Genomic DNA, 25,194 nt, shown 5'->3' with positions numbered 1-25,194 from the left:
GGGCCAAGAGGTAGCCCAAGGTGGAAGGGGCCACAGAAGACACCACTATCCTGCTGCCAGGGTATACAGGCGGCAAAGCAGCTACTTCAATATGTCTGAGATGCAGTGCTGAAGGAGGGTCTGTCTCTCAAGGGAGGCAGTCAATAATATGTCAGATGATAGGGCCTGAGATCTCCACTGTGTGAGTGGACACCCCATGCCAGTGGCTCTAAAGTTCACAGCTGCCCTCAACTTTTATGCTTCTGGCTCCTTCCAGGGGTCGGTGGGTGATCTTTGCGGTATCTCCCAATTAGCTGTGCACACTTATGTCCAGCAGCTTATAGATGCTTTGTTCAGGCGTGCATTGACCTTCATCCACGATAATTGGGACCAGGCAAGCCAGACAGCGAGCCAGAGGCTTCACGGCAATTGCTGGCTTCCGCCGCGTCCAGGATGCTATAGATTGCACACATGTGGCCATCAAGACACCAGCAGGTGAGCCCGGTGCCTTGGTCAACAGGAAGGGCTTCCACTCCATGAACATGCAGATAGTGTGCGATCACAGGATGCTGATTCTACAAGTCTGTGCAAGGTACCCAGGCAACTCCCATGACGCCTACATCCTCAGACACTCCCAGGTGTTGGGGCTCTTCAGTGCTCCAGCCCGGCCTGATGGATGGCTGCTGGGTGACAAGGGCTATCCCCTCAGAAGTGGCTCATGACGCCTTTCCTCCATTCAAGAACAGTGGCTGAGCAGCGGTACAATAGGTGCCACGTCTCCACAAGGGTTGTGGTGGAGAGAGCCATCGGTCTTCTCAAGATGCACTTCCGATGCCTGGACCACTCAGGGGGAGTGCTCCAGTACCCCACAGATTGTACGTCGCTGATAGTGGTTGCATGCTGCCCTCTCCACCATCTTGCGCTGGAAAGGGGGGACACAGTGAATGATGAAGACGTCGACGCAGTGGCTGCGGCTGTACACGATGAGTCCAGCAGTGAGTCCGAGGATGAGCACGCACAGGGAAATGTGGAGGGGGTAGATGCTGACCCAGGCATACTCCAGGGAGGCAGGGACACCCAGGAGGCTTTAATCCAATGGACCTTCAGCTAGCACACCACAGATGGACCACCAGGGCAAGCCTGGGCTGTAGGCTCGATACTCAACACCTAAGTGCAAAATCTGCCAGGTTAGGAACAGTCACTAAGGGCCTTGTTAATAAAGCTGAATGTCCAACCAAGCACTCATTCCAGTTTTGGAAACCATACACATGCAGAAGAAAAGAGGCACCCTCAGCCATGGTGACATATCTGAATTTATTCTGTCAAGCAAGCCAACTTATTCCAAAAAAAGAGAGAACAGTGTTACCAAAGAAAACAAATCATAAAGACCTCATCTCGGGCCAACACAAAAGCACCAGTCAAAAACCCATGGTGTGCCTCAGGTGCCTTATGTTTTAGTTTCCGGGTGCTATGTCTTGGTGCTGCCCCATTGCTCAGAGTGGCATCTGAGACAGCCTGCTGACTCCACTGTCCTGTTGGCCTCGATGACCTTGGCGGTTGTCCTCTGGCCTGTGGAGCCTGTGCTGGCCCCGCCTGGGAGGGAGCTGCCAGTTCCACAGCTGGCATCTCCCCAGTTGTCGCAGCCTCACCAGATACTACGGTCACTGGGAGAGGTGTGGAGGAGCTGCCACCCTCATCTGGAGCGTCCTGAGAGGAGCCCGCAGAGACGCCAGGCAGCTGCTGCGCCGATGTGACGTCGCTTCGGACCTCCCTGCTCACCGTGGATGGATGGGCACCGAGCTGGGAAACTTGATGCCCAAACCATCTCCCACATTGGCACTGACCAATTGAGGTCAATGAAGATATGAAGGTTTGCTGGTCAGAGCGCATTCCTCAGGAAGTCCTGACAGGTCTCCCAGAGGAGGCTCTCCACGAGAGTCGCCACTCTTTCCATGGCGCTTGGACATGAGGCTCATCGCTTCGGCGATACCCTGCATTGACTCCTCCACCACAGAGACCAAGCCAAGCATAGCCTCGTCTATCTCCCCCAGAGGCTCCCGCACACCCAGCCGCAGCTCCTGCACCTGCTGCGTTGTGGACGACTCCGAAGGCACATCATCAGGCACCAAACGAACTTGTGCCTGGTGCCCTGCAGTCCTCCGACTGCTGGCGCCATGGGCACTTCTCTGTCTCTGCCAGCTCCTCCAGCGACTGTGAATTGCCCTCACCGCTGTGTCCCGGGACACTAGCTGATGTTCGAATTCGCACCGAGGTGCTAGTATCTGCGTTGGTGCCTGCCTCGCAGAAATGGTGTGACGCTGGTGAGACTCCAGGGCTCTCAGGTGTGAGGGGGGGGGCTCTGCTGCTCCTCCTCTCAGCTCTGCTCCGCTGATGCTGAAAGGAAGAACAAGGACAGTGGATCAGTTAACATGGAGACAATGTCAAAGTGTATCCCTGTCCCCCGGATCATTATGTGCTCATCCTTCCATAACCAATGGTCAAGCCATGTTGCAAAATTAAATCAATTAACATTCAGCAGTGCTATGGCTGTTGGGAGAACAATGCTGACCTCACTGTTGGGCATAAATACCTGGCCATGGCAGCCCAGCCTCACCGACACCAGTGGACCTTGGCACATGGCACCTCTCCAGGTCCAGGGCCTCCTGCTCGAAGGAGCTAAAAATGGCGATCTGCGCCTGGCCGCTGCCAGTCCTTGCAAGCTCTGCCACGTTATGAGCATTCTTCTCCTGAAAATGAGAGACGAGCGTTGATTAGTGAAAATTGCACATGGACTCTCTTCACGCACGGCCCACCCCAGAGTGGGACATATCAGGGCTCCAGAGCCTCCTCACCCCGCTGCTGCTGAACATTCACACAAAGATGCTAGGCTTGCTTCACACCACCGCGCCCCCCCCCCCCGCCCCGCCAGACACATGCTGCCTATATCACATTAGGCACCACCCAGTATATCCTTCCATAGCAAGGAGGCGCGGGCGCAGAGCGCAGCAGATGGTTCATTGCCACGTCACCTTGAAGCTCCCCTCCAAGCATGTCATCAGTCTGACCTAGACATGTCCTGCAGTTCAAACACAGCACCTAGATGCAGCTCCTCCAGGTTCCCCCAAACCAGCCATGTGGGACTCAGTGTAAGAAATGCTGCGGGGGCAATACCCATGTCTTCATCATGCTCTCAGGCTGACGTTAGCATGGGTGATATCTGCTTGCCCAGCCAGCAAAGGACAAATGAGGTCAATGATTCAATGCAGCCCCGACACTCAGACTTTGGGGTGCGGTGGGGGGGCAGCAAGGGGGTAAGCCGACCTGCTGGGTTACATGACCAATGCTGACATGGTACTCACGCTGCCAGAGCGCAACAAGTCATTGAAGTGCTTGCGACACTGGATCCAGGTGCGCCACACCACGTCGCGGGAGCTCACCACCTCCGCCACCTCCTCCCAGACATGCTTCATCATGTGGGGGGGGGCCTCCTCCTCCCATCCTGGGGAGCCAGCACCTCCCGTCATGCTGCCACCTCCTCGAGGAGGGCAGCAAGGCAGTCATCCAGGAAGCGAGGGGCACATTGGCCCCCCCCACACTACTCTCTGGCCTGGCCTGTCCCACTGCCCTACCCTGCAGCCTCGCCAGCTCCGCTTGCCTACCATCCAGACTGGCCTACTCACCAGATGCCCTCTGGTGAGCCCTTCCGCTTGCCATTGAGTAGCCTTGCAAAGGTTGCCAGCGCTTCATATAAACAGGCTGCCAGGTCGCCATTAGGCCCGGCGGACAATGCACTCCCGCTATCCTCGGGAGTCTGGAATTATGCTGGGCAGGCTTTAATGGCCCACCCGCGTAAAATAGCAGTGCAGACCCGGTCGCGGGCGGCGATCAGATCCGTGCCTGCCCACACCCGTTCCTCCCCCACCGCCAAACAGAAAATTCAGCCCATGAAGTTTGTACGCCGTTAAAGTGTTACATTTCATTCAACAAGATGTAACTTTTTTTAAAAGAGTTTTTTTAGTGAGACAAACAAAAGAGAAGATCTTTAAAGTTGCAATTTCAACCAACCCTGCTGATACATTTAATTTTTCTCCAGAGTGGACCAAGTTCTTATTTCTGACCTAGCTGAATATATAAATATCTCAAGGATGGCAAAATTATTAATACATTGTAAACCCCTCATACCCCAAAAAACTCAATTTTTCGTCTGCTGCATTCCACATCTCTATGCTATTGTTCCTCCCCAATGCCCAGCATTCTCTTGGTGAGCCTGAACTAGCTTTTCCTCCTTGCCTGCAGCTTAATTTATTTTCTGGTCTTTGTTCCCCATTTCTTTGCAGGTCCAATTGCGCAGGTATGATCAAGCTCGGTCAGTTTACATTTTTTAAAATAAACTAAAGATTTTATTCCCTTATCCCCTTTTCTGTTGTGCTGTGGTCCTTCTCGTCATATATTTTCTTTAAGCTGCCATTCTTATTCAGGCCAATTGAATGCATAATTGGATCCTAGTATTTAATACTGCATGCCTACTCCCATGTATTTTCCAATGTAAACATTTACAGATCGACCAACATTATAAAAATTTATTATCCGAAAACACAATGTCAGGTTCTACGTGCAAGCTGATGGCACCCAGCTCTATCACACCATCACCTCCCTCAACTTCTCCATTGTGTCGTCAGAGTGCTTGTTGAACACCAAGTCCCGGATGAGCCACAATGTTCTCCAATTAAACAGTGAGAGACTGATTAACTCTGTAAAATTCAAGAGACAGAATGTACAAGGCAGCCCACTTGCAGGGCTTCAATTACAAACCACAGCTTATCATGTTTGCTCCACCTACAATCCTGTAAAATGGATAATGATGTCCATTTCTCTTCCTGTAAATTAAATGAGGCAGTCAGTTCTATTAGCCTGCACAATGAAAATGGTTGCATTGTGAGTTTGCCCTTGCTGTTTAATATATTTCAACTGCCTTCCAATTAATCAGATCTGAAATCCTCTACCCTTGTTTCTCTCTACATCGCTGCCCAGGCAATCCTTCAAGCCTGCGTTTTTAAATCACCATCTATTCTTAGTTTTACAAATCATTCTATTTGCTTAACTGATGCAAGATTCTTCAGAGAGCAAACTTTCTAGGCCAAAAGTGTACTACTGGCATTTTTGACTCCTGGTGCCAAGAAGTTAGAACATCTAAGTCTGGGCCAGAGTAAAAGCACATAGTCAAATCTCTATGCAGAGGGAGCAGATCACTAGCACTAGTGCATATTAGCCTTTCACACAGATCAAGACACTGACAGTTTCCATGAGTTCTATAAGGTCCTACAATAATTATTTCATACAAGGGAAAAAACGAAGTGGAACTAAAAATTAGGGTGCACAGGGAAAATGTTTTGAAGAGCCACACTGAATTCAAGAGCAGAGACAAATAGTTTGTTGCTTCAATTTCTAGGACGATGATAAATACTGACTTATAACAACAGCAGGTTTCGAGAGAGAAGACAAACAGAAGAGAAATACAAAATGGCAACAATTAATAAAGAAAAGGTGGAAAACAGTGAGACTTAATCCATTAAAGGTAGCCAATGTCACAATATTGGGTGTGACAGGAGAGGAGATTAAAGAGGTGTCAGATAAAATTTTGGGAGTGAGCCAAAACGAATGTCGCATGCCAGAGCCAGAAAGCAACATGGCTTCAGGTTTATGAGGAAAATAAATAGGTGATGCATCAAAGGTTCTGGCAGGTGTTCAAAATTGATATTTCATTCATCTCAAAAGCCAGAAAACAAAGTTATAAGTTCTATATGCAGTTCCCCATTGTATATTAAAGGCCCTTTGGTACTAACATGATTGGCCAGCTATACATGTCGGATGGTTAAATGGGGTAGCTATTACTACCTGTTACTAATAGCTGTTACTATTCAACAAGATTGTAGCAAATCACTATTGAATAATTTAAACAAGATTGTATGCAGTGTAGCTAGCTGAGAGAATGCTCCCTCTGGAGCATTCAGTCTCCATTTATGTCACAATTTTGTTAGCATTTGTCTCACCCCCATTAAGTACACAAGGTAATTGAACATTAACAAACTGCTATTTACTTAAACATATTTATTACACCATATTGGTACATTTGGATACTCTGACTATGAGAAAAGTACAATGCTAAAAACCTAGCCTGTCAATGTGCTTTCCAATTGGGTGGATTTTCCTTGGCTGGGAGGAGTGTGAAGCAGGTTAGCGTCACTGTGAAGAGACTAGGAGGAGCATGAAGCAAGTCAGCACCACTAAAGTGAGAGGGAAAAATAAAATCAAACTGTGACATCACTGGAAAGCTGTGAGTTGATTGACTAGTGAGCATTGCTGCTGCTTTTCCTTTCTCCAAAGTTAGGCTTGGTGAATGGTGGGAAACAGCGAGAGCAGGGCGGGACTATCCACCCCCACCAGGTGCCAGTCTGTGGGCTCAGAACCTGCAGTCAGAAAGAAAAAAAATCGAGGTGTGACATCACAGAGAAGCAGGTAGGTGGTGGGTTGCTGAGCATTTCCTATTTATCTTGTCTAAATGAGGGACTAAACTGCTTATCTTTTTTCTTACAAGGAAGGTTGACAACTACTAGCAAGGTGAACAACTACTTGTAATAGTTGACAACTACGAGCAAGGTTCAACAGTTCTGTTGAAGGGTCATGAGGACTCGAAACGTCAACTGTGCTCTCCTCCGCTGATGCTGCCAGACCTGCTGAGTTTTTCCAGGTATTTCTGTTTCTGTTCTTGTTTTGGATTTCCAGCATCCGCAGTTTTTTGCTTTTATACTAGCAAGGTATTAAGTATTAATAGAGTTTATCGGTATTAGTAAAGTTTTATTAGTATTGGTAAGGTTTATTAATAGTAGTAAGGCTTATTATTGTTGGTACAGTTTATTAGCAAACTATGCAGGGAGGGAAAAAATGCATGATCACCAGGCAGTCAAAAAGGGACAGACAGGTAGTGCAGGAGTCCTGGAGTGCAGCTCATTCTCCGAACAGTATTCAGTTCTGAATTCTGATGAGAGTGAATGTTCATCTGGGGTGTGCAGCCAGAGACAAGTCCATGGCAAAACAGGTGGCTCAGCTGTACAGGGGGTTAAACGGAAGATTGGAAGATCAATAGTGATAGGTGATTCAATAGTTAGGAGGATAGGCGTTTCTGTAGTTGCAGATGTGAATCAAGGATGGTGTGTTGACTCCAGGATGGTGTGTTGACTCCCTGGTGCCAGGGTCAAGGATGTCATTGGACAGTTGTAGAGCACCCAGAGGAGGGAGGATGGACAGCCTGCAGTCTTAGTATATGTAGGTACAAATAATTTGGCAGAAAGAGGGATGTGGTCCTGCAGTCAGAATTTAGGGAGCTAGGTAGGAAATTAGCAAACAGGATCTCAAAAGTAGTAATCTCCAGATTACTCCCAATACCACACACAAGTGGGTATAAAATAGGAGGGTAAAGCAGATGAATGTGTGGCTGGAGAGATGGTTCATGAGGAAGGGCTTTAGATTCTTGGGACATTGGGACTGGCTCTGGGTGAGATGGGATCTGTACAGGCTGGACAGTTAGCACCCAAATAGAACTGGGACTGAGTTCCCTGCAGGGCGATTTGCTGGTGCTATTGGGAAAGGTTTAAGCTAACTTGGCAGGGGTGTGGGAACCAGGAGGTAATATCAGAGAGGTGCACAGAATACTGGGAGAGATAGATAGCACTAGAGTAGGGAATAGTAACCTATTAGGTGCGGTCAGAGTAAGGGAGAAATTAAGAAAGTCTAGATCAAGGTTAATGGCATGGATGTGAATGCATGGAGTGTGGTTCATGAGATTGGTGAGTTACAGGTACAGATTGACATGTGGGAATATGAAATTGTGGCTAGAAGAGACCCGAGTCAAAGAAGGGCAGGACTGGGTGTTAAATATTCCTGGATACAAGTATTCAGTAAAGTTTGGAAAGGAAGAAAAGGGGTAGGAGTGGTGATATTGATTGAGAGCATTGCAGTGCTAGAGAAAGAGGATGTCCCAGAGAGGTAAAGGGCAGCTAAAGAACAAAAAAGATGCAATTACATTGCTCCATGTAGTTTTAGGCCACAAACTAATGCAAAGGGTGTAAGGAATTTGCAAGAAAATTACAAACAGGTGCTAGAATTATAGTGCAGTTCTAACAGGGGTCTTTTAGTTATCTGAATATACACTGGGATAGTAGTAGTGTAAAGGACAGAAAGGAGCAAGAGCTCCTAGAGTGTGCCCACAAAAATTTTCTACAGCAGTATGTTTCTTGTCCAACCAGAGTGGAGGCAACACTGGATCTGGTTCTTGGAAATGAGGTGGGCCAATGAATCAATTATCAATAGGAGAACACTTAAAGGACAGTGATTATTATATCAAGGTTTAGGCTGGCAACGGAAAATGACAAAGAACAATCTACAGAAAGAATAATGAACTGGGGGAAAGCCAACTTCAATGAGTTAACAATGGATCTGGGCCAAATAAATTGGATTCAAAGGTTGGCAGGACAAATGGTAGCTGAACATTGGGGTTACCTTCAAAGAGGAGATAATTTGGAAATTGTCAAGGTAAACTCCCTCGAAATGGAAAGGTAGGGTAAACAAATCCAGAACTCCATGGATGACAAGAGCTAGAGATTAAGATGAAGAAGTGTGAATATGACAGATGTCAGGTTAACAATAGAAGTGAGAACCAAGCTGAATATAGAAAGTTCAGAAGGGAAGTGAAAAAGTTAACAAGAGAAGCAAAGAGGAAGTATGAAACGAGACTGCAGTTAACATAAAAGGGAATCCCAAAGTCTTCTACAGGCATATAAATGGTAAAAGGGTGGTAAAAGGAGTAGAACTGACAAAAAAAAGGGATTTACACATAGTTGAGGTATTAAATGAATACTTCACATCTAGCTTTACCGCCAACCAGAAAAGGACCCATTTATGGCTATCCTCTGTTTCCTGTTAGCTAGCCAATCTTCTATCCATGCCAATATATTACCGCCTACACCATGAGTTTTATTTTCTGCAATAACCTTTGATGTGGCACCTTATCAAATGCCTTCTGGAAATCTAAGTACAGTACATCTACTAGTTTCCTTTATCCACAGCACATGTGACTCCTTTTAAGAACTGCAGGGCAGCAGATGCATGGGAACAACACGGCCTGGAAGTTCCCCTCCAAGCCACACAGCATCCTGATTCATGAATATTTGGCATTCCTTCACTGTCGCTGCGTCAAAATCCTGGCGCTCCCTCCCTAACAGCACTGTGGGTGTAGCTACACCACATGGACTGCAGTAATTCAAGGCGGCAGCTCACCACCACCTTCTCAAGGGCAATTATGGATGGGCAATAAATGCTGGCTTAGCCAGTGACGCTCAGATCCCATGAATGAATTAAAAAATCCCAAATTGGCCTCATCAGCCATCTTCGAACTCATGGAAGACAATCATCCTCGCTAGGGAGGGATAGCCAATAGTCTGTGCAATGAAAGATTAATTACGAGGTTTAAAGACAAACTTGGAAATTTGTAGGCAGAACCTAAGGCCGGGATTTGATCCAGTGACAATGAAGGAATGGCGATATAGATCGAAGTCAGAATGGTGCGTGATTTGGAGGGGAACTTGGTGGTGGTGTTCCCATGCATCTGATGCCCTTGACCTTGTGGGTGGCAGGGTTTGTGGGTTTGAAAAGTGATGTCGAAGTGCTGTTGAGCAAATTGTTGGAGTTGCAGGCAGACAAATCCCTGGGTCCTGATGGACTTCAGCCCAGGTTCTTAAAAGAAGTGGCTTGTGAAATAGTTGATGCGATGGTTTTAATTTTCCAAAATTCCCTTGATTCAGGGAAGATTCCATTAGACTGGAGAAGAGCAAAATTAACTCCTTTATTCAAAAAGGGAGGGAGACAGAAAGCAGGAAACTGCAAGCAAGTGCAGAGTATTCCATTACACTCCTGACTTCCGCCCTTGTAGCCACAGTATTTATATGGATAGTCCAGTTCAGTTTCTGGTCAATGGTAACCCCCAGGATGTTGATAGTGGGGGATTCAGTGATGGTAATGCCATTGAATGTCAAGGGGCGATGGTTAGATTCTCTCTTGTTGGAGACGGTCATTGCCTGGTATTTGTGTGGCGCGAATGTTACTTGCCATTTGTCAGCCCAAGCCTGGATATTGTCCAGGTCTTGCTGCATTTGGACATGGACTGCTTCAGTATCTGAGGCGTCGTGAATGGTGCTGAGCATTGTGCAATCGTCAGCGAACATCCCCACTTCTGATTTTATGAAGGAAGGAAGGTCATGGATGAAGCAGCTGGAGATGGTTGGGCCTAGGCCACTACCCTGAGGGACTCTTGCAGTGGTGTCCTGGGACTGAGATGACTGACCTCCAACAACCACAACCATCTCCCTTTGCGATAGGTATGATTCAAACCAGTGGAGAGTTTTCCCCGATTCCCATTAACTTTATGTCACATAGGGCATTTGTTATCATGTGGGGTGTCTAGTTGTGTATCATCAGTTTGGGTCGTGGTGTGTTCTTTTTGCTGCTTTCACTTTTTCTTTTCATTTTGTCACTGTTGGGTCTCAAAACGCTGGTATTTTCTCACGGATACTGCTGACATCTGGTTCAGTCCGAGGCGATGGTCTCCCAGGAGTTGACGTCAATGTTGTATTTCTTCATGTTGGCTTTCAGCACATCCTTGAAGCGCTTCTTCTATCCTCTTCTGGTGTACCTGCCCTGACTAAGCTGGGAGAATAGGACCTGCTTTGGGAGTCTTGTATATGACATCAGAGCTATATAATCAACACAATGAAGCTGTGAAGGATGACCACAGCCTCAATGCTTATGGTGCCTGCTTGTGCACGAACGCTGATGCTGGTGCATCTATCCTCCCACTTAAAATGTAAGATCTTCTACAGACAGCATTGATGACTCCAGAGCTTTCAGGTGCCTCCTATATGTTGTCCATGTTTCAGCCCCGTACAGCAAGGAAGGATCACAACCTCATGGTAGACCACGAGCTTGGTTTCAGTTTTGATGTACGATCTTCAAACACTTGCTTCCTCAGGTGGCCAAAGACTGCACTAACAGACTTCAGGCGATGCTGGATTTCTTTGTCAATGGCAGTCTACTGTGAAAGATAACTTGCAAGGTGCTTGGGAGAAATGGAAGGTTGATTTTCCAAAAAGGGGGTGATGTTGGGAGAAAGGGAGAGAGGGGTGAGTGAGAAAATACACTAACATTTATCTAGTTCAATATCATGTACTCAACATGTCTCAAAACATTTCACAATTAATAAACTATTTATGAAGGTCATTTACACGCACAATGATGCTTGCAAAAGCCAAACCACCTGATTCAGGCTGACATATTTTAAACTCACCAGCCAAAATGTCAGCAAGCTCAACTGTTCCAACTCATTGGTAATTCATTTTTCTTAAATCTACTGAGTACCACTTACATAGAATATACAGTACGGGTCAGGCCATTCGGCCCAACATGTCCATGCCAGTGTTTATATTCCTCTCTACATGTTATTTATATTGTCTATGTTGAAAATTTCAGACAAGGTTTTTAAAAACTGTACTCACTTCCAGTACGCTTACTATGGCACAATAACACAACGGGCTCATAGCACATTTATTAAAACATCAGAAGTCAAGCTAATGGGTCAAGGTGCATAATGAAGGATACCACCAAAGGTAGAAGAGTGCAAAGGACAGAACAAATTAAACCAAAGAGTAAAGAATATAAAAGGCTAATAAAGGTAAGGTTACAAAAATCTCAAGGATGCAAGAAGGAATGAAACAGTTTTGAAAACCTAGCAGACAATGACATTATAGGCTCCACCACATAGTGGTTACATGCATCTGAATGCGATTATCCCACCATATGCAGTGGCTAGTATAACATTTGAAAGCTATGAAATACTATAAATAACTAAACACTTCCAGTGATTAACTGAGTTTAATGTCAAAGCCATACTCTGCACTGCTTCTTTGTCCTGTATTTTACCCATCAGAAGCTTGGTTATATCGTTTTTAAAAAGTGCACAGATACACTCTGGGTCTGTATAATGTTTTAAAAGAATTTTGCATATGAACACCTGGAATAATGCCAGGGCCACCACTTTTAATAAGATATTATTGTAAATGTAAGAAAGTTAACATTTAATAAGGGGACGATTCAAAGGAGGAAGCAAGTCTCCTTTACAGTTTGTCTGAAAAAGTGGAGATCTCTGAAGAAGATACTCAACTAGTTCCTTTTGTACAATGCATACTAAAAAAAAAGTTGCAGGATGAACAGCAGTAGACGGGGTCAGACGGAAGGTGACCTGCCCCTCCCCCAAAGCCACATGAACGCTTTGAAATATCTGGCCCGCTTAATCTGGTTTAAAGCATGCCTGTGAAACCAACACCCATGATAGTGATAAATATTCAGCACCATTTGCCCTATATGGACAGATGTCTGGGGTAAATAGGGATGGTCTAAGTGGTGGAGTTAGCATTTAGGGTATATGGGGCCATTGGGGATGGGTGGTGACATGGGTTGGCATAGAGGGTATGAGGAGCCATTGGGGGGCAAGAGGCATAGAGGGTATGAGAAGCCATTTGGGGTGAATGACATGGATGGTATGGGGGCAGGTGGGGGACAAGCATTGGCATGGGGAATGGGTGAGAGGGTGAGGAGGTGTGAGGGGTGAGGGCTAGAGGGCCTAATATTTAATACAAATGGGACAAAGTGTCCCAGCGAACTGAGGTGAGCCTTTTACGCAGCCCGTCTCGGCACTTGGCAGCCCGTGGCCACCTTTGATCTGCGTCCAGGGCTGGTGGGCCCAACCTCTATACACACTTGCCACCCCCCGCACCAGAATGAAAATTGCGCCATTCAAGGTGCCTTCTCCTGAGGCGGGTAATTTTGCAACTGACTCTACCTGCCTCTAAGATCAAAACCCAGCCCATAGTATGGAGGCAGGGATGAAGCCATATAGGACTAAATATTTTCAGCTTTGAACAAAAGGGGAAAGTTAATGGGAGGGGGTGGGCAAGAAGGAAGAAAAATTCAGAATTTAACTTAACATTTACTTAGCACTTCAAGAAACACAACACAAATATGAAATATATACATTAATAACAGGACTACGCCAAATTATTTCAACATCTGTCATATATCGATTAAAAGCTCTGCAACAGCACGTGAATTCAGTATAAGGTTTTCTATGCTGTACGGCTTTTGAAATCATAATGCATCAAACTGGAGCTGCTTCCTGCAATCTTTATTCACAATTACGTCATTTTATTTCTATTTAAAGGAAAGTTAATATAGACACAATAAATGATACCCTATGTTCCAAAGCCTGTCCTCAGCTGTGGCAGCTACAGAGATGCTGCAAATGGGCTCTGTACCCCTGGTTGAAGATGGATGGGAAAAAGCAGTCAGGGTTCCTGCTCCAGTATGCAATCAACAATACATAGCAAAACTGTAAATCGATGAATGTTAGTAGGGGACGGGCTCAGCTCCGATGCCTCAAGATTGAACAGGCTGCTGACAGGCTGTCAAAACTCTCTAGCTAACAATTGTTAGCTTGACCTAGACGTACCAAAGAGCACCAGCACTTACAACTTCTTCAGTCCCAAGGAACTCCACAAAAGCATTATGAAGCACAATGAGACACTGTGCCACGAAAGGTAATATGAGGGCAGATGACCAAAAGCTTGGTCAAAGAATCACACAATCAGAATCACAGTGCAGAAGAGGCCCTTCGGCCCATCGAGTCTGCACCGAAACGTGAGAAACACCTGACCTACCTACCTAATCCCATTTACCAGCAATTGGCCCATAGCCTTGAACGTTATGATGTGCCAAGTGCTCATCCAGTTACTTTTTAAAGGATGTGAGGCAACCTGCCTCCACCACCCTCCCAAGCACTGCATTCCAGACCATCACCACCCTCTGGGTAAAAAAGTTTTTCCTCACATTGCCCCCTAAACCTCCTGCCCCTCACCTTGAACTTATGCCCCCTTGTGACTGACCCTTCAACTGAGGGGAACAGCTGCTTCATGTCCACCCTGTCCATGCCCCTCATAATCTTGTACACCTCGATCAGGTCACCCCTCAGTCTTCTCCGCTCCAACGAAAACAACCCAAGTCTATCTAACCTCTCTTCGTAACTTAAATGTTTCATCCCAGGCAACATCCTGGTGAATCTCCTCTGCACCCCCTCCAGTGCAATCACATCCTTCCTATAATGTGGCGAACAGAACTGCACACAGTACTCCAGCTGTGGCCTCACTTAAGTTCTGTACAACTCCAGCATGACCTCCTTACTTTTGTAATCTATGCCTCGATTGATAAAGGCAAGTGTCCCATATGCCTTCTTCACCATCCCACTAACATGCTGGAACTAAAGGAGCATCTTAAAGGAAAAATTGAAGAAGTTTAGTCAGGGAATTCTAGAGCTTAGGGCACAAGCAGCTGAAGGACACAAGTGGTGGAGGAATTAAAATTAAGAATAATCAAGAAGCCAGAATTAGATGAGCACAAATATCTCCAAAGGTTGAGGGACCAGAGGAGATTATCGAGAAAGAGGGGTGGGGTCTTAGAAGGAATTGAGTGATGAGAATTTTACAATGAAGGCAAACATTGCTTGACCAGGAGCCAATGTAGATCAGTGATCATAGGGATGATAGGTGAACAGTATTTGGGCAAGTAAGGACAGAGGGAGTAGAGTTTTAGATGGCCTCTAGTCTACGGAGTGTTGAATCTGGGAAAAAGCCAAAAGTGCGTTGGAATAGTAAAGTCTAGAAGTAATAATGACATGAACGAGGGGTCAGCAGCAGATGTGCTGCCACCAGGGTGAAGTCCAGCAATGTTATGGAGGTAGAAATAGGCAGTCTTAGTGATGGCGTGGATGTGTAGTTGGAAGATTATCTCAGGGTCAAATATGACACCAAGGTTGAGATATGGTTTGGTTTAGTCTCAGGCAGTTGCCAGAAAGAGGGGATGGAGTCAGTAGCTAGGGAACAGAATTCTGAGGGGAAAGTGAAGAAAATTGGTTCAGTCTTCCCAATATTTAATTGGAGAGAATCTAGTACTGGGTGTCATATATATAGCCTCAAAATTTACCAGCCAGTGGAGGAGTAGAAAGAGATGGTGGTGATGGAGAGCTGGGTGTCATCAGGATACATGTGAAAACTAACATGGTACTTTCTGATGATGTCGCCGAGGGACAGCATGTATATGAGAAATAGGAAGGGGCCAAAGGGGACACCCATAGGTAATGGTGTGGGAGCTTTAAGAGAAGACACTGGAATTGATACTCTGGCCACTGTTATGATCAGGTGAGGAGGATTGAGCTGGCTCCGCTTCTATTCAGCCCCCTCGATTGGCAACAAAGGTTTTCAATTTTTCTTTTCCCCGTAAATGCCTTTTCTAATCCCACAAGTGTATTTATTTGTTAGTAAGGAGCCAATCAAACCAGATTTTCTTGAGTCAAAAGGAAGAGTCAGTTTATTAGTTACTAAACCCGAGAAAAGATAATAATAAAGGCGCAATGACACACGCACCAGTATCAGAAGTAAAGAAGTTAGAGTCCAATAAAAAGTTAAAAGAATATACGATTAAGTCCTTTGCTTGTCTTTGAGGCACAGATTGTTGAATGTTGCAACTGTTCGAAGTTAGTTGGTTTCCTGTAGAATTCTGTAGTTGACTTTGTTCAGGTCTGCACTTTGTTGACACACTTTTAGCTTGAGACAGAGATCTTTGTTGTTCTCTTTCAGCAATGTTTTCAGGTGACAGATGTTTCTTTTTCCTCCTCCTTCTGATTCTGCTTGGTAAAACCAGTTTTTAAAACTGGTTTAAAACTCCTGTCTATATTCCCAGAAAGGAATTTGGTTAGCATGTCTCTCAGTCACCGTTGTAGACCAAGTAATTCCATTTTTTTGATCTTTTCATTTCCAAAACCTTTGACACATTTCAAGAAAGAAATCAACAGGAGATGGGGGTTATTTCGACCTCCACAGGGGTTTTGAATTTCTGCTGAGTATCTGGCTGATTAGCATATCCCATTGTCTTGATAGAACTACAGCTGATCAAAGTCCAACACTTTGCATTTTTAATGCCTTCCTTTCAAGAGAGTCCCTGTTTGAAGTGGACCTTGACACCCCCCAGGTGTGAAGTTCCATGCAATAGTTCTGCAATGCAATTCATATAGAAAATTTCTAGAGAAGTGGTTAACTTACAGTATCAGGCATCAGGTGACTCGTGTCAGCCATTTTTTGATCAGTGTCTTTGCTTGTACTCTTTAAAAAAAAGTCTTCTTTAAACAGTCAATATGTCTATCGTTAGCTGGTGAAGTTGTCTGTAGATCTTACTCAGTCAGTTTCCTGTTGTCATGACACTATGATTAGACTGATAAGAATAGAACCAGGTGAGTACAGTCCCATCCAGCTGGTTAACAGTGGCATTAGAGGAAGATGGTCTGGTTAGCTGTGTCAAAGTCTGCAGACAGGTCAAGAAGCAGGAGGAGGAGTAGCTTACCGTTGTCACCATCACATAGGACTTTCTAATAGAGCATCTTCCAGGATAAGCAGAATAATATACAGTATAGCAAGATTACAGACTTCAAAATTGATTGTGGAAACAGGTAGGCAAATGCAAACAACTATAATTCGTTAAACTTAAAATGACATTTCTCCCACTGTAGCAATATATTTGTTTAGTAAAGTAATATCGGAAGTTGCAAGAGAACCTTTACTTACCAGTTAGGTCAGTAATACGATTATACGATAAATTCAATCTAGTTAAATTGATGAGTCCATTAAGTCCTAAAAAGAGAACAATACTTTTCAAATGTTATTGTCAACAGGCTTTATGTACTGTCCAGATCAAAAACCATCTTGATAAAGATATCCACAAAAACAAAAATAAAGCCTGTATTTTAATGCTCTCGTATAATGGCAAATTATAAACTGGAAATCCCAGTTACAAAACTGCTACTTGATTTTGCTGCTCTGAAACCAAGCAGCCAATCCACTTCAATATCTACATAATAGGTGGCATCCATAACAGGTATAAATAATAACTTCAAATTATTGGAGTGAAGGAAGATTATATATATATTTTTTTAATAGAATCTTTGAGTTTTACAGTACATGAGGCCACTTAGCACATCCTAACTGCACTGACTCTCAGAAAAAGCTAACCAGTGGCTTTAACACATTACAAGCCTTTCCAATCTGGAGGCCTCTTGTAAGGTTAACTCTGGACTTTCTCAATTCCAGCAAGAAAATCCAGTTTCTCAAGTGTCCATTCCTAACTGTAACACTTAATTTCTGGCAATATCGTAATTAATCCCTGTTACACTTTACCCTTTTTTTAAATGTTCATTCTACAATGGGGTGCCCAAAACTGTATTCAATACTTAACTGTAAACTAAAACAAGGTTTTAAGTAAATGCAGAATTAGCACATCACATAACTTCAAATGTTTCAAATATGATTTCATTGCATTGTAATTTACAAACCTTCTACTTTGGTTATTAAGTTACAGGACAGATTTAGCGTACGCAAGGCCACCAATGTCTCCAATCCTTCAATACGAGTAATCTGATTGGAGGAGAGATCAAGATGTCGCAACTGCCACACTCGGCTAAGGCCTTCAATTCTGCTTATTTGATTACAGTGGAGATTGAGTGCTTGAATCTTTGGGCTTAAAGGTACTGTCAACAAGCTAGTAAAAAAGAAAGAGAAAATTAATTTACATATATTCTGGACTTTTTATTAAACAGCAAATGTTGGAAATACACAGCAGGTCTGTCAATGTATGAACACAGAGAAAAGAAGTTAACATATTGGGAGCAAATCAGTCATCAGAATTTATTTAAAAATCTTACTAAATTATTGTTACACATTAAACGAATCACAATAAACCTGAATTTTAGATGCATTGAATTTGTAAAGTGAAGATATTCTTTGATATTTATCTGCTTGTTTTGAATATATGAACTTGACATAAAATTCAAATTAATTGAGCAGTCTTTTCTCTATTGGGTCTGTCTATAAAATGGATTACATGAAGCAAAAGAAAGATTAAATTATGGAAATTAAAAATAATTATTTCCCAATTTAAATTTCCTCAATAGCGCACACTATAGTTTTACCAAAAGGCCAAATGCCCGAGCGTCCCTTCGTGTGTTTGAGCATTTTGCATCACAGCATGATTTTTTTTAAGCTTAGACAAACCTCAAACTCAGGACTGGAAAAGATTCCTCTATGGAACCACATGCTTTTTAAAAAATATACTCATTTACGGAATATGGGCTTCGCTGGCTAGGCCAGTGGTGAGCTGCCTTCTTGAACTGCTGCAGTCCATGATGGTGTAGGTACACCCATAGTGCTGTGCTGTTAGGGAGGGAGTTCAAGGAGTTTGACCCAGTGACAATGAAGGAACAGCGATATATTTCCAAGTCAGAATGGTGAGTGGCTTGGACAGGGACTTCCAGGTGGTGATGTTCCAATGTACCTGCTGGCTTTGTCCTTCTAGATGGTTGTGGTCACGGGTTTGGAAGATACTGCCTAAGGAACCTTGGTGAGTTTCTGCAGTGTATCCTGTAGATGGCATACACTGCTGTCACTGTTCGATGGTGGATGGGGTGCCAATCAAGCGGGCTGCTTCATCCTGGATAGTGTCAAGCTTCTTCAAGGTCGTTGGAACTGCACTCATCCAGGCAGGTGGAGAGTATTCCATCAAACTCCTGACTTGTGTCTTGTAGATGGAGGACAGGCTTTGGGAGTCAGGAGATGAGTTACTCGCCACACGCTTCCTAGCCTCTGATCTGCTCTTGTAGCCACAGTGTTTATTTGGCTAGTCCTTAAGAATCCAAGCAGGGAGAGTGTGGAGAATTCATTTTAAATAAAGAGCGGGGAGATTTCATTTAAAAACAGCGGGGCGAGCCCGCTGATTGGTGAGTATTTTTAGTCTTTAAAGTAAAATTAAGGTCTATAGTTTATGTTTAAGTCTCTAGTCTTTATTTTCTCTTTCTTAAAAATAACTTGTTAAGTATAAGATCAATACTGGTAAAAAAAATAATTACAATAAAGTGTAAAAAGCGGGGATACTAGAGGAATTAATCAACAAATTAAATAAGTCAGTGATGGCAGGACGGGTAGTGTCTTGCTGCTGTAGCATGTGTGAATCTGTTGGACACCAAGGTGATCCATAGCAAGCACATCTGTAGTAAGTGTTTGCAGCTCGAGGAACTTTGGATCTGAGTTGAGGAGCTGGGGTCCAAGCTGCAGACGTTGTGCACATCAGGGAGGGGAAGAGTCACCTGGACACTGCTCCAGGAGACGGTCACACCCCTCAGATTAGGTAATTCAAATTTGGTCTATTATCAGGGACAGGAGTGTGTGACTGCAGGTGGGGCAGGTAGGGATCCCAGGGGTAGTGTTCAAGGAGCCTCAGCCCCTCCAATTGCCCAACAGTTACGAGGGTCTTCCAAGCTATGTGGACGAGAACAGGGACTGCAGGAAAGGCGAGTGAACCGACCACAGCACCGCAGTACAGGGAGCCATTCAAGTGGGGGTAGGAAATAGAAACCCAGTAGTGGTAAGGGACAGTGTAATTAGGGGGATAGATACTGTTCTCTGCAGCTGTGAGCGACAGTCCCGTAGAGATGAGACCTGCCCGCTGCCAGGGTTAAGGACATCTCCTCAGGGCTAGAGAGGAACTTGGAGTGGGAGGGGAAGGACCCAGTTTTTGTCATCCACGTTGGTACCAACAACGTTGATACGACTAGAAAGGAAGTTCTACTGAAAGAATTTGAACAGTTAGGAGCTAAATTAATAAGCAGAACCTCCAAGGTAATAATCTCAGGATTACTAGCTGAGCCACAGGCAAACTGACATAGGGTAAATAAAGTCAAGGAGTTAAATGCGTGGCTCAAAGATTGGTGAGAGACGAATGCGTTTCAGTTCATGGGGCACTGGCACCAGTACAGGGGTAGAAGGGAGCTTTTTCGGTGGGTGAGACTTCACTTGAACCGTGCTGGGGCCAGTTTCCTGGTGAATCGAATGACTAGGGCCATAGAGAGGGCTTTAAACTAAATAGAAGAGGGGGGAGGGTTCTGGAGATGGGATATGTAGGCTTACAAAGCAAAAGAATTTGGCAACATTGCAGGGTAGCTATTTAGGCAGTGACACCCAAAGTGTGACAAGAAGGCGCAAAGTGTCCAAACATTAAAAAAAGCAGCAAATAGGGGCAAAGAGGGAAAAAATGATAAAAAGGCAAAATTAATGGCCCTTTACTTAAATGTACATAGTATTCGGAACAAAGTAAATGAATTAACGGCACAAATAGAGGTTAATGGTATGATCTTATAGCCATTAAGGAGACATGGTTACAAGGAGATCAAAACTGGGAACTAAATATTCAGGGGTATTTGACTTTTCGAAAGGACAGGCAGGAAGGAAAAGGTGGTGGGGTAGCCTTGTTAGTACGAGATGGAATAAGTACGATAGCAGGAAATGATCTTGGATCGGAAGATGTAGAATCCACATGGGTGGAGGTAAGAAATAACAAGGGGAAGAAGACACTGGTAGAAGTAGTCTATTGGCCCCCGAACAGTGGCTATGTTGTAGGACAGAGAATAAATCAGAAGGTAATGAGGGCATGTAAAAAAGACAGCACATTAATCATGGGTGACTTTATTCTTCATGTAGATTGGGAAAATCAAATTGGCAGAGGTAGCCACGAGCAGAGCGTACTCAGGACAGTTTCCTAGGGCATCATGTTGTGGATCCAACCAGGGATCAGGCTATTTTGGATCTGGTAATGTGTAATGAGGCAGATTTAATAATGATCTCAGGGTAAAAGATCCCCTGGGAAACCATGACCATAACATGCTAGAATTTAGCTTTCAGTTTGAGTGTGAGAAACTTGGGTCGGAAACAACTGTGTTAAACTTAAGGGTAATTACAAGGAATAAGGGCAGAGTTGGCTGGTGTGGACTGGGAAAGGCGTTTAGCAGAAAATATGGCTGATGAACAATAGCAGACGTTTATGAAAATAATTCATCACTCAAAACAAAGATATATCCCAGTGAGAAAGAAGGATTCTAGGGAGGGGATAAATCAACTATGGTTACCCAAGTAAATTAAGGATAGTATCAAATTGAAAGAAAAATATACAATGTGGCAAAGATTAGTGGTAAGCCAGAGGATTGGGAAAGTTTTAAAAACCAACAAAAGATGACCAAAAAAATAATAGAGGGAGAAAATAAACTTTGAGGGTAAACTAGCAAGTAATTTAAGAGCTTCTTTAAATATATAAAAAGGAAGAGTGGCGCCAAAGTGAACATAGGCCCTTTAGAGAATGAGGGTGGGAGAATAATAATGGGGAGCCAGGAAATGGCAGAGGAGTTGAATAAATACTTTGCATCAGTCTTCACGGTAGAAGACAATGGTAGCATACCAAAAAATCAAGGGACAAAAGCTGGGGAGGAAATAAATACAATAACTATCACTAGAGAAAAAGTACTAGGGAAACTAATGGGGCTAAAGGCCGCTAAGTCCCCTGGGCCTGATGGGTTGCATCCTAGGATATTCAAGGAAGTAGCTGCAGAGATAGTGGATGCACTGGTAGTAATCTTCCAAGAATCCTTAGATTCTGGAAATGTCCCAGAGGATTGCAAAACTGTCAATGTAACACCCTTATTCAAAAAGGGAGACAAAACACAGGCAACTATAGGCCCGTTAGCTTAACATCTGTCATTGGGAAAATGTTAGTCTATTATAAAGGGTATAACAGCAGAGCATTTAGAAATGCATAATATAATCAAGCAGAGTCAGCATGGCTTCATGAAGGGGATATCTTGCCTGACAAATTTATTAGAATTCTTTGAGGAGGTAACAGGCAGGATAGATAAAGGGGAACCAGTAGATGTAATATATTTGGATTTCCAAAAGGCATTCGATAAGTTACCGCACATAATGCTACTTAATAAGATAAGAGCCCCATGGTGTTGAGGGTAGTTGATCAGCATGGATAGAGGATTGGCTAACTAAGAGAAGACAGGGTAGGGGATAAGGGGAGCATTTTCAGCTTGGCAACCTGTAACTAGTGGAGTGCCACAGGGATCGGTGCTGGGGCCACAATTATTTACAATATATATTAATGACCTGGATGAGGGAAATTAATGTACTATTGCCAAGTTTGCGGATGACACAAAAATAGGTGGGAAGGCAAGTGGTGGGGATGACACAAGGAGTCTACAGAGGGATACAGACAGGTTAAGTGAGTGGGCAATAACCTGGCAGATGGAATATAAGGTGGGAATATGTGAAGTTATGAACTTTGGCAGGAAGAATAGAGGAGCTGAATATTTTTTAGATGGAGAAAGACTGCAGAAAGCTGCAACACAGAGTGATTTGGGGGCCCTCATGCATGAATCACAAAAAGCTAGAATATAAATTCAGCAGGTACTAGGGAAGGCAAATGGAATGTTGGCCTTTATTTCAAAGGGAATGGAGTATAAAAATAGGGAAGTCTTGCTAAATCTATACAACTGTGAACAGTTTTGGCCCCCTTATCTAAGGAAAGGTATACTGGCATTGGAGGCAGTCCAGAGAAGGATCACTAGGTTGATCCTGGGTATGGAGGGATTTTCTTATGAGGAGAGGTTAAGTACGTTGGGCCTGTACTCACTGGAGTATAGAAGCATGAGGCGTGACCTTATTGAAACATAGTAGATTCTTAGGGGGCTTGACAGGGTAGATGCTGAGAGGATGTTTTCCCTTGTGGGAGAGTCTAGGGCCAGAGGGCATAATCTCAAGAGTAAGGGGTCACCCATTTATGACTGAGAGGAGGAGAAATTTCTTCTCTGAGGGTAGTGAATCTGTGGAACTCTTTACCGCAGAGGGCTGTAGAAGCTGGGTGATTAAGTATATTCAAGGCTGAGATAGGCAAATATTTAATCAGTAAGGGAATCAAAAGTTATGGGGGAAAGTCAGGAAAGTGGAGTTGAGGATTATCAGATCTGCCATGATCTCATTGAATGGTGGAGCAGACTCAATGGGCCGAATGGCCTACTTCTGCTCCTATGTCTCATGGTTTCATAGTTCAGTTTCTGGTCAATGGTAACCCCCCCCCAGGATGTCGATAGTGGGGGATTCAGCAATGGTTAGATTCTCTCTTGTTGGAGATGATTGTTGCCTGGCATTTGTGTGGCACGAACGTTACTTGCCACATGTCAGCCCAAGCCTGGATATTGTCCAAGTCATGCTGCGTTTGGACATCGACTACTTCCGTATCTGAAGAGTCGTGAATGGTGCTGAACATTGTGCAATCATCAGTGAACATCCCCACTTCTGGCCTTATGATGGAAGGAAGGTCATTGATGAAGCAGCTGAAAATGGTTGGGCCTAAGACACTATCCTGAGGAACTCCTGCAGTGATGTCCTGGAACCGATATGACTGACCTCAAACAACCACAACCATCTTTTTGTCCTCTAGGTATGACGTAGAGTTTTCCCCAATTCCCACTGACTCCAGTTTTGCTAGTGCGCCTTGGTGCCATACTCGGACAAATGTTGCCTTGATGTCAAGGGCAGTCACTTTCATCTCACGTCTGGAGTTCAGCTCTTTTGTCCATTTTTGAACCAAGGCTGTAACGCGGTCAGAAGCTCAGTGACCCTGGTGGAACTCAAATTGAGCTTCAGTGAGCAGGTTTTTGCTGAGCAAGTGTTGCTTGATAGCACTATTGATGACTCATTCCATCACTTTGCTGATGGAGAGTAGACTGATGTCCTGCTTTGGACAATGTGGAAAATTGCACAGGTATATCCTGTACGGAGTGTTGTAGCTATATTGGAACAGCTTTGCCAGGGGCACAGCAAGTTCTGGAGCAAAACTCTTCAGTCCTACAGCTACATAGCCTTTGTAGTATCCAGCGCCTTCAACCATTTCTTGAGTGAATATGGAGTGAATTGAATTGACTGAATGCCGGCATCTGTGATGCTGGGAACCTCCGGAGAAGGCCGAGATGGATCATCTACTTGGCACTTCCGGCTGAAGCTTGTTGCGAATGCTTCAGCCTTAACTTTTGAACTGATGTGCTGGGCTCCTCCATCATTGAGGATGGGGATATTTGTGGAGCCTCCTCCTCCTCCTCCTCCAGTGAGTTTTTTAATTGTCCACCTTCATTCATGACTGGGTGTGGCAGGGCTTAGATCTGATCAGTTGGTTGTGGAATTGCATAGTTCTGTCTATCACTTGCTGCTTATGCTGTTTGGTAGGCAAGTAGTCCTGTGTTACAGCTTCACCAGGTTGACACCTCAATTTTAGGTATGCCTGCTGCTGTTCCTGGCATGCCCTCCTGCACTCTTCATTGAACCAAGGTTGATCCCCTGGCTTGGTGGTAATGGTAGAGTGGGGGATATGCCAGGCCATGAGGTTACAGATTGTGCTCAAGTACAATCTCGATGGCCCACGGCACCTCATTGATGCCCAATCTTGAGTTACTACATCTGTTCGAAATCTATCCCATTTAGCACAGTGATAGTGCCTCACAACATGATGGAGGGCTTCCTCAATGTGAAGACAGGATTTCATCTCCACAAAGACTGTGCGGTGGTCACTCTTACTGCTACTGTCTTGGACAGATGCATCGGTGGCAGGCAGGTTGGTGAGGATGAGGTCAAGTATGTTTCTCCCTCTTGTTGATTCCCTCACCACCTGCCACAGACCCAGTCTCACAGCTATGTCATTTAGGATTCGGCCTTTCGGTCTGAGGTGGTGCTACCGAGCCACTCTTGGTGATGGACATTGAAGTCCCCCGCCCAGAGTACATTCTGCACCTTTGTCACCCTCAAGTGCTTCCTTGAAGTGTTATTCAGCATGTAGGAGTACTGATTCATCAGCTGAGGCAGGTGAGGTACATGGTAATTGGCAGGAAGTTTCCTTGCCCATGTTTGACGTGATGCCATCAGTCTTCGGAGTTGTGTTGAGGACTTTCATGACAACTCCCTCCCGATTGTATACCTCTGTGCTGCCACCTTCCCAGTTTTGGCCCACCCCTCACCCCTCACCCCGAGTAAGGAGGACCTTGCAGAGTTGACAGGGCTGAGTTTGCCATTGTCGTTTCTGGTTGGTTTCGGATGGTTTCATTGAATTTTATTAACTTTTTTGCAGTTTGATACAACTGAG

At 44.6% G+C, this 25,194-nt stretch overlaps 1 protein-coding gene across 5 annotated transcripts in view; it reads right to left on the bottom strand.

Annotated features, from left to right (window-relative positions):
• Positions 1-25,194, bottom strand: part of lrrcc1 (leucine rich repeat and coiled-coil centrosomal protein 1) — a 226,077-nt gene that overhangs the window by 183,594 nt on the left and 17,289 nt on the right. For 3 of the 5 annotated variants that reach the window (XM_078540669.1, XM_078540675.1, XM_078540673.1), the window contains exons 3-4: positions 17,516-17,721; positions 16,752-16,817 (exon numbers count right to left, since the gene is read on the bottom strand). In XM_078540669.1, the coding sequence (XP_078396795.1) occupies positions 16,752-16,817; positions 17,516-17,721 (272 nt within the window). Of the gene's footprint in view, positions 1-6,304; positions 6,447-16,751; positions 16,818-17,515; positions 17,722-25,194 lie in introns of those variants that run through there. The other 2 variants (XM_078540674.1, XM_078540671.1) reach the window with 2 other exon arrangements.

The sequence above is a fragment of the Cetorhinus maximus genome, chromosome 4, assembly GCF_964194155.1.
Source record: "Cetorhinus maximus chromosome 4, sCetMax3.hap1.1, whole genome shotgun sequence".
Classification (NCBI taxonomy): Eukaryota; Metazoa; Chordata; class Chondrichthyes; order Lamniformes; family Cetorhinidae; genus Cetorhinus; species Cetorhinus maximus.
The sequence above is the reverse complement of the archived record's forward strand: the minus strand, read 5'-3'. Positions and strand labels throughout refer to the sequence as shown.